Consider the following 9,938-nt stretch of genomic DNA (forward strand, 5'->3'; position numbering starts at 1 on the left):
CCTTCCGGAAAAAGCTTAACCCGTTGCTAGAGCTGTACCCCCTGACTGATAAGCAACGTGCAGCGATAGTGCTAGGCCAGCTAACCGGTGCGGCGGAGCAGGAAGCGGAGACCTGGACCGAGGGGGACCGGCTCTCTGTAGCCACCATCTTCGAGAAGCTACAGACTGCCTTCGAGACCCGGACTGAAGCGGAGCTGAGGATGCAGTTTTACCAGTGCCGGCAACGAGCTGGGGATAGCATTCGGGACTATGCTCTACGTCTGCAGACCGCCCTCCGCACGCTGAAGCGGGTGAACTCTATTAATGAGGCGGATAGCAACAAGATGTTAGTGGAGCAATTTGCGCAGGGGATGAGGTCCCCTGAGGATCGTAAACAACTCCGGCTCTGGGCCCTGGAACACCCTGATGTGGACTTTGCTGTGTTAAAGGAGCGGGCTATCAAAGCACTACAGCCCCCAGCTGTTGAAGCTCTGGAACCTGTCCTGTGGCCCGTCGAGACGGCCCCCGTTGTGGCGGCCTCAGCCAAACCAACCTCCCTAATATCTGCAGCCCCGAGCAGCACAGTAGAAGAGCTGGCAGCCCAGGTCCGTCGCATGGACGGAGACCTTGCCAAAATCCTAGCTGCACTGCAACCTCTGACCAGACCTCAACTCCCAGCGCAGATACAGCTTGCTGACAGTCCCGAAGATGTTCCCTGGATGCAGCGGAGAAGCGCTAACAACCCGCGGAGCAGACCTCCGATCTGCTACAAGTGCCGTAAGCCGGGCCATTACTACCGACAGTGCCCGTTAAACGAGCAACCCCTGGGGCCCCGGGCCAATCCTCAGGAGTAGAACACCGTGGCCCCCCGGACTGGCGAGACCGATATGTCGGGGCCCGCCCTATCATCCCCGTGGCTGTGGACGGCATACCGGTGATGGCTCTCTTGGACACTGGATCACAGGTAACTACCATACCGTACACGTTGTATCAGCAGTATTGGGCCACAGACGAGCTGGCGCCTCCAGACAATAGTATAAATTTAATTGCCGCTAATGGACTCCCATTGACCCAGGTGGGGTATAAACAAGTGGCTATGACAGTGGGGCAAGCTGAACTGCAACACCAGGGTATGATTGTGATCATGAATGAACCCAGTGATCATAACCCGAAAATAGTGCTGGGAACCAATGTGATGGAACACTGCATGGCTGATGTGTTAAACTTATTGCAACAGCTAGCCGCTACAGCGGCGGGGAGCCGGCAGAGGGCTGTGCAGCGTGAGATCCGCGCCCTGATGTACCGCCAGCATGTGAGCTCAACAGGAGGGGAGATTGGTGGAGTGAGAGTGATGGATGTTGCTCCATTGACTGTGCCCCCTAGGAGTGAGATGATGATCTGGTGTAGGGCAGCAGTAGGGCCTCAGGGGCGTGACTACCCTGCGATGATGGAGCCCATGCCTTCCGAGCACTGGCCCACTGTAGTGGCCGCCCGCGGGGTGGTAGATGTGAAGAAAGGGAGAGTGCCCATGAGAGTGTTGAACTGTGGGGAGGAAGAAGTCAGGCTCCCCCGGTATGCCACCATTGCAAAGCTGCTCACCCAGGACCCTCACACTATCCATGAAGCCAGTCCATCCACACTCCCACCTACCGTCAGCATTCCCCCACCCCAGGGGGACGCAAAGGAGTGGCACCAACAGTTACATGTAGGCACTGATGATACCCCTACACATCACAAGGCAGGGGTACACAGGGTGGTGCAGGAGTACGAACAGGTTTTCAGTAAGCACCCCCTAGACTTTGGGCAGATCAAGGGGGTCCAACACCACATTCCCACGGGTGAACATCCCCCTATCAAAGAGAGGTATAGACCTATTCCCCCTGCACATTACCAGTGTGCCAAAGATATGTTGAGGAATATGAAGGAGGCAGGGGTTATTCGGGACAGCTGTAGTCCCTGGGCCGCTCCGTTGGTACTGGTCAAGAAGAAGGATGGTACCATGCGGATGTGTGTGGACTACCGGAAGATCAACCAGATAACCCATAAAGATGCCTATCCATTACCTCGTATTGAAGAGTCTTTGGCTGCACTGAGAACTGCAAACTACTTCTCGACCCTTGACCTCACCAGCGGATACTGGCAAGTGGCCGTGGCCCCAGAGGACCGGGAGAAGACCGCCTTCACCACCCCGATGGGGCTCTGCGAATTCAATAGCATGCCGTTTGGGCTGTGCAATGCCCCCGGGACCTTCCAACGGTTGATGGAGTGCTGTCTGGGACATTTAAACTTCGAGACCGTCCTGCTGTATTTGGATGATGTGATTGTTTATTCCCAGACGTATGAAGCCCATCTGGAGCACCTGGCCGAGGTGTTCGCGTCCCTTGCCAAGTACGGGATGAAGTTGAAGCCCTCAAAATGCCACCTGCTGAAACCCAGGGTGCAGTATCTAGGGCATGTGGTGAGTGCGGATGGTGTCGCCCCCGACCCTGAAAAGATCACTGCCATCCAGAGCTGGCCGAGACCAACTACAGTGAGGGAAGTAAGGCAGTTCCTGGGTCTGGTGGGGTACTATCGGCGCTTTATAAAGGGGTACACGAAGATGGCTGCCCCCATGCAAGATCTCCTCGTGGGACAGACCAAAGGTGGTAGACCCATTGGGGCCCCACTGTCGTGGGAGGACAAGCATGAGGAGTCCTTTTGCCAGTTGAAGGCGGCCTTGACCGGAGAAGAGGTCCTGGCGTACCCTGACTATGGGAGCCCGTTCATCCTCCACACGGACGCCAGTAACGTGGGGCTAGGAGCGGTCCTATCCCAGGTCCAGGATGGAAAGGAGAAGGTGATTGCCTACGCTAGCCGAAAACTCCGGCCGACCGAAAGGAACCCTGAGAACTATAGCTCCTTCAAGCTCGAGCTATTGGTGTTGGTGTGGGCTATCACGGAGCAGTTCCGCCACTACTTGGCGGCAGCCAAATTCACCGCGTTTACGGACAACAATCCGCTGACTCACCTGAACACGGCCAAGTTGGGCGCGCTGGAGCAGCGGTGGGTAGCCCGGCTAGCCAACTATGATTTCACCATAAAGTACCGAGCTGGCCGTGTCAACATAAATGCTGATGCACTCTCCCGGATGCCCCATTTGTCAGAAGAGGGGTGCGAGGATGACGACCTCGAGGAGATCGAGTTGCCTGCGTTTCACCAGCTGCCTACTGAGAGGGTACAAGTCTGTCAGCAAAGGGTGGATCTGGACCCGCGGCCCAGTCAAGAGTGGCAAGACGCCCAGGATCAAGCGCCGGCTGTCCGCCTTGTCAAGACTCTAGTGGAACAAGGTGCTATGGGAATAGACCCTGCCGCTCCAGCCGAAGCCCAACGTTTGTGGAAAGAACGGAAACGGCTTTACCTACACCAAGGGAGGCTGTACCGTGAGCTGATCAACCCAAAGACCCATGAGAAAATATGCCAGTTAATCGTTCCTCAAGCTGATGTCGCTACTGTCCTGCAGGCATACCATGATGGTGCTGGCCACTTCGGGTGGAAGAAGCTGGAGATGCTGTTGAGGGAGCGGTTCTATTGGAGTGGGATGCGTGAATCGGTGGAAGCCTGGTGCCGAGAGTGCGGTCCTTGTACACTGAGGAGAAAGGACGAGACTAGCCAGAGGGCACCGTTACATCCCATAGTCACCCATCAGCCGCTGGAGCTGGTCGCCCTGGACCATGTCAAGCTCACCCCTAGCCGAAGTGGGTACACCTACGCCTTGACCATGGTAGACCACTACTCAAGATTTATGGTAGTAGTCCCCGTTAAGGACCTAACTGGTCGAACCGCTGCTCGAGCGTTCCAGGCTTATTTCTGCCGACCCCATGGGTATCCCGAGAAAGTGCTGACTGACCAAGGCCCGGCTTTTGAAGCAGAGGTGTTTCACGAATTCTGCCAGTTGTACGGCTGCAAGAAGATCCGGACCACTCCGTACCACGCCCAAACCAACGGCATGTGCGAGAAAATGAACCACTTGGTCCTGGGGCTCCTCAAGACACTACCACTAGAAGAACGGAACATGTGGCCGGAAAAGCTACCTGACTTGGTCGACATGTACAATAATATCCCGTCTAGCTCGACGAAGTGCACCCCAGCGTACCTGATGAGGGCTCGGCCTGGCCGCCTGCCGGTGGATCTGGAGATGGGATTGGAAGCCCCGGAAGCACTCCCTTCAACGGCGGAGTGGGAAAGTCGGAGGAGGGCACAATACCGGCAAATCCAGGAGTATGTGGAGAAAAACCTCAGCCGAAGTCGAGAGCAGCAAGAACATCGGTTCAATCAGAAGGCGCCCGCAGGTCCTTTCCAGCCAGGAGATGTGGTGCTGAAACGGAAGAGAAAAGCCCACAAGCTGGATGATCAGTGGGAGCCAGTCCCTTACGTCATACAACCCACAGAATGGGGAGATGGGAAGACCTATCAGATCAGTCGTGACCAAGGGGGCACCCTAGCCACAGTTTCTCGGGACCATCTAAAAAAATGCCCCCCAGCGTTGAAGGCAGAGGCTGAAGTACCGGTTCCTCCACCAGTGGAAAAGGCAGCCGAGGTAATCCACACTGTAATGGGTGACTTCCCAGCAAACTGGCCTACACAGAACGGCGCGGTGATTCTTCCAGTGATACTGTTCCCACAACCCGTGGATGAAGAAGTAGTGGAAGCGGTTAACCGTGAGCCAGAACCAGTGCCAGTGCCCAGGGACGAACCTGTACCCAGCTCCCCTGCACCTCCGCCTGCCCCACACTGTAGCAGGGAGGAGGAACCGATTGTTTCCTCTACCCCACTGTCTAGCACCACTGACACCGGGCCCCGAAGGTCCACCCGTTCTAACCTAGGTAGGCCCCCACTTAGGTACCGGGAGACCGTTCTATGAGTAAAAGGGGTCCGCAAATGTAAAAGAGTGTTGTTGTTTGTTTGAAAGTTTGAAAAAGAATGATAAGAAAATGATGAAAAATGATTACCGAACAGTAACCAGATTTGCTTTGTGATTAGAACCGGCAGGAGCTGGCACCGTTGTCCCCGTGGGGACCGTTTAAGTTTTGCATGGGAACTATCCATGGACAAGCCCGTGAACTTGCAGGGCACCACAAACGTTAAGTGGCTTGTAAATATGTTGGGTACCGTTACCGTTTCCGCAATACCGTCTCCGGAGAGGCAGGTTGGAGGGAGGGCCCTGAGCAGAGCAGGCCAGGGCCCAGCCACCAAAGGAACTGGTGGCCACCCTCTGGAGGGGAAGGACAGATCCCGCTCGGGTAACTTGTGCTGGACTGTGGGTCAAGGGGTGCTGCCTGGGCTTTAGGGGCAGCATCAGGGCCAGGTTGCTTGGGTGGGAGAAAGCGGAAACCGTGACCGTATACCGTTGCAACGTTTAAGTAAATGTGCCTCCCGTCTTGGGAAGAGTTTTGATTAAAAATGTAATTATGTTTGCTTAACCCTGTTACCCCTTTTTACAGAAAAAAAAACCGGTGTAGGACGGCAGCCCGCGGACGGTCTGCATTTTGCTAAGGGGGAATGTGTCGCCCTGGGCAAGCCAGGGGACACAGGTCACACACCACCACACCCCACACTCCAGGTAGGCACATCACAGCTAACCTACAAATCCTTGTTGCCTTCCTCCAGGAGTCTGATGATGCACACCAGGGGGTGGGCCAGGCGGTTGGCTCCGCCCACCGAGGAGCTCACAACTCTGGAGACAGGAAGAAACCAGGCAGATGAGTCCAGGAGGAGGAAGTGGAAGGAGTAACAACGGAGATTAGCCCAGGCAGGGCAAGTGTGAGGAGCTAAAGTGGAGGAGTTAAGAAAGTGAAAGTAGTAAAGGAAAAAAAACAAGTAAAGTGACAGAAGAGAAGGACAGCCTGAAGGGTCCAGCTTTGTGAGGGCCAGAACAGCAAGGTCAGCAACGGCGGTGACTGTCTGGAGGGGGACCGTTTGGAAGTTCCTGGAAGGACCCCGTTGGCTGTGTGCCCGGTGGTCTGGAGCAGTGTTCCGAAGGACAGTCAGCACCAGGGCAGGGGCCTCTCGGACCCCGGCAAGGCTAGGAGTCGCCAGATTTGCCAAATCCGTCAGTGACGGGGACGCAGCTCCCCCAACAACCAAGTCCCGAGTGAAGGCAACAGCCCAACCTGAACCGGGGAGACACCGCCACCGCCAGGGCACCAGTTTCCCCAGGGCCAGCGCCTGCGGGCAAAGTGTAGAGCTCCTCCGGCCCAGATTGCAGCCGGGGAGCGGGTAACCGGAGGGAATCCACCGATACCACAAGTCAAGCAAAGGTGCAAGGAAGAGGGACATCACCGTCACCTACCGGGAGTGCAGGTGCAGCCGTCTGTGGGACCGTCCTACCAGCCGTTTGGTTTACCGTACAAACTGTGTCCGTGTGTCAGGCTGAGTGAGTACCATAGTGCCGCAAGGCACAGCGCTGCCCCCGCGTCCCTGCGCCCTCCAGGCCCTACACTTCACATCTCATCACCGGGCCCCGGGATCACCAACCCCTACCCACGGAGGGGCAACACAACACCTGGCTGCTCCGCATCACCATCCCCGGGACCCCCATACTGAGCAGCGGTGGTGCAATCACCACAACCGTGGGTGGCGTCACGAACTGTAACAATCCCCACATCCAACCACAAACACCCCCCTTTCACTCACGGGCGAGGAGTGTCGCTCGAGAAACCCCGGGATCCGGCCCACAGCTCGAGCCACCAGGAGCAGCTGCCGGACCCGAGCAGAAGGGGTGAGCGCGGTGTGCTGACACCCTCCTCCCCGCCCGCGACAACTGTACTGAATAGTTTATGTAGTCTACAGTGGTCTGAGTAGTATTACCATGGACTTTCCGGGTGGATGCAAAAAGAAGAGGCAATAGAATGACAGCCAGCAATTAGGTTGAGCCTGTAATATACAGTATATGAAAAAAGTGAGTACATCCCTCATATTTTTGTAATTATTTTATTATATATCTTTTTATGGGGCAACACTGAAGATATGACACTTAGATATGTAAAGTAGTCAGTGTACAGCTTGTAGTTGAGGAGTGCACGTGGTCAACGTCATATCCAGAGGTTGTCTTGTCAAAATAAATTTTTGACTGCTGGCAACATTGCTGCAGAGTTTACAGGGGTGCAGGGATCCGCCTGTCAGTGTTCAGACCATTTGACGCACACTGCATCAAATAAGTTTGCATGAGTGTTATCCTTGAAGGAAGCCTCTTCTAAAGATTATACACAAGAAAGACGACAAACAGTTTACTGAAGACAAGGACAGGATTTACTGGAACCATTTCCTGTGGTCTTACGAGACCAAGATCAACTTATTTGGTTCAGGTGATGTCAAGCTTATGTGTAGGCAACCAGGTGAGGAGTAGAAAGACAAGTGTGTCTTGCCTAAAGTCAAGCATGGTGCTGGGAGTGTCATGGTTTGGGGCGGCATGTGTGCTGCCGGCTGTGAGAAGCTACAGTTTCTTGATGGAACCATGAATGCCAACATATACTGTTACATACTAAAGCAGAGCATAATCCACTCACTTTAGAAACTGGGCCGCAGGGCAGTATTCCAATATAATGACCCCAATCATACCTCCAAGACGACCACTGTCTTGCAAAAAAAAAAAAAAAAACAGAGTAAAGGTGCTGAGTTCGCCACGCATTTCTCCAGACGTAGACCCTATTGAGCATCTACGGGGCATCCTCAAACGGAAGGTGGAAGAGCGTAAGGTCTTTACATCCACCAACTCAGTGATGTCATCATGGAGGAGTGGAAGAGGATTCCAGTGGCTCCTGTGAAGCTCGAGTGAACTCCATGCCCAAGAGCATTAAGGCAGTGCTTGAAAATAATGGTGGCCACTAGTGATGGGCGGATCCAGACTGTAAAAGTCCCGATCTGCGCGGGTTCAAAAGTACCCGAGCAACAAACCCAGTGCCACAGTTAACAGAGAACTCCGGGTAATGATCTGGGACCGGAAACTCGTGTATATATATATATAAAAAAAAAAAAAAAAAAGGGAGGGGGGGGGGGGGAAGCAGGCACGTTATATTTACTGAGTCTCTTGTGCTGCTGTACACTGCTTCACTGCTTTCGGGGCTGCACATACTGCTTCTGGAACCACTCATTAATCTCATTCATATGCACTGCTTTCCCCGCCCACTGGCAGTCAGAGGTGCTGTGTAAAAGAAGTCAGACACATCACACAGGGTGGGTGCGCTTCTCACTGCAACCAGAGACGCAGGGTATGCCGGTGGGCGGCGGAGGCGTTGCATATCTATGAGGTTAATGAGTTGCCCTGGAAGTAGCGTTAGAGCCACGCGGGAGATTGGGTAAGTATAATGTGCCCGCTCTAATCCCTCTATCCCTTCTACCACAATTTTAAAGCGCTGGATTCTGGTCCCCATAGATTTATATGGGGAACAGCGTCCTGCCAGATATCCGGGATCAAGTCCGGTATTTTTTAAACCCAGTTGGACCCTCTGATCCCGGGTATCTGCGAGACCGCCCATCACTAGTGGCCACACAAAATATTGACACTTTGGGCATAATTTGGCAATTTTCACTTAGGGGTGTACTCACTATTGTTGTCAGTGGTTTAGACATTAATGGCTGTGTGAGTTATTTAGCGGGCAAACCAAATTTACACTGATACAATGTAGAGAAGTCAGTGTATAGCTTGTAAAACAGTGTCATGTCTTCAGTACTGAACCATGAAAAGGTGTAATAAAACATTTATAAAAATGTGAGGAGTGTACTCACTTGTGATAGACTATGTGTATACCTATTCTTCCATGTTGCATAGACTGTACTCTTATCTGTGATTACCTTTTTATAATTTAGGTTATGATGTTGGACAAGTCAATGGTAAAGACGATTACCATACCACAGAGCTCGACCCTATCTGCAATGACCTACAACTTCCAGTTTACTGAAACGACAAGCAGTCCTTTGCCAGCAACAGGATCATGTACTCTTAATGGAAGCAATAGCAGTGGCAGCACATTACAAGTTTGCTTGATTATGTTCTTCTTAAGAACTGTATTGGTGCTATTATATAACATACTTTAAGATGCCAAAAGAAAATCTGGAGGAAAGTTCTGAATCTGTTGGATGGAATTCACTTTAAAAATTACAAAATGTCAGATATGCCATTCTACAAAACTACTGTGCATTAATGTTATTCTGTGTAAAAGACCAAAGATAAAAATATTTTATATATTCTGTCCCAATGGTTTATTTTCATTAATGGAATTTCCTTAGAATAACCTCTGAATGTTGATTGCTAGAGGTCTGACCACTTTAATCTCTCTCAAACAGCAGCAGGCGTAAGGCCCAGTCACACTAAACAACTTACCAGCGATCCCAACAACGATCCAACCTGATAGGGATTGCTGGTAAGTTGCTAGGAGGTCGCTGGTGAGATGTCACACTGCGACGCTCCAGCGATCCCACCAGCAACCTGACCTAGCAGGGATCGCTGGAGCATGGCTACACGAGTTGCTGGTGAGCTGTCACCAGCAACCAGTGACCAGCCCCCAGCCAGCAGCGCCGCGTGGAAGATGCTGCGCTTGGTAACTAAGGTAAATATCGGGTAACCAACCCGATATTTGCCTTGGTTACCAGCGCATGCAGCTACACGTGCAGAGAGCAGGGAGCAGCGCACACTGCTTAGCGCTGGCTCCCTGCTTTCCTAGTTACAGCACACATTGGGTTAATTACCCGATGTGTGCTGTAGCTACATGTGCAGAGAGCAGGGAGCAGCGCACACTGCTTAGCGCTGGCTCCTTGCTCTCCTAGTTACAGCACACATCGGGTTAATTACCCGATGTGTGCTGTAGCTACATGTGCACAGAGCAGGGAGCAGCGCACACCGCTTAGCGCTGGCTCCTTGCTCTCCTAGCTACAGTACACATGGGGTTAATTACCTAATGTGTACTGCAGCTACATGTGCACAG

The 9,938-nt window shown here is 52.9% G+C and overlaps 1 protein-coding gene across 1 annotated transcript in view; it reads left to right on the forward strand.

Moving 5' to 3' along the window:
* Positions 1-9,178, forward strand: part of CPM (carboxypeptidase M) — a 134,276-nt gene extending 125,098 nt beyond the window's left edge. The window contains exon 9 of the mRNA XM_075344874.1: positions 8,824-9,178. Coding sequence (XP_075200989.1) covers positions 8,824-9,051 — 228 coding nt within the window. The 3' untranslated portion in view covers positions 9,052-9,178. The remainder of the gene's footprint in view (positions 1-8,823) is intronic.
* Positions 9,179-9,938: the final 760 nt, after the last annotated feature.

Source organism: Anomaloglossus baeobatrachus, chromosome 4 (assembly GCF_048569485.1).
Source record: "Anomaloglossus baeobatrachus isolate aAnoBae1 chromosome 4, aAnoBae1.hap1, whole genome shotgun sequence".
Lineage (NCBI taxonomy): Eukaryota > Metazoa > Chordata > Amphibia > Anura > Aromobatidae > Anomaloglossus > Anomaloglossus baeobatrachus.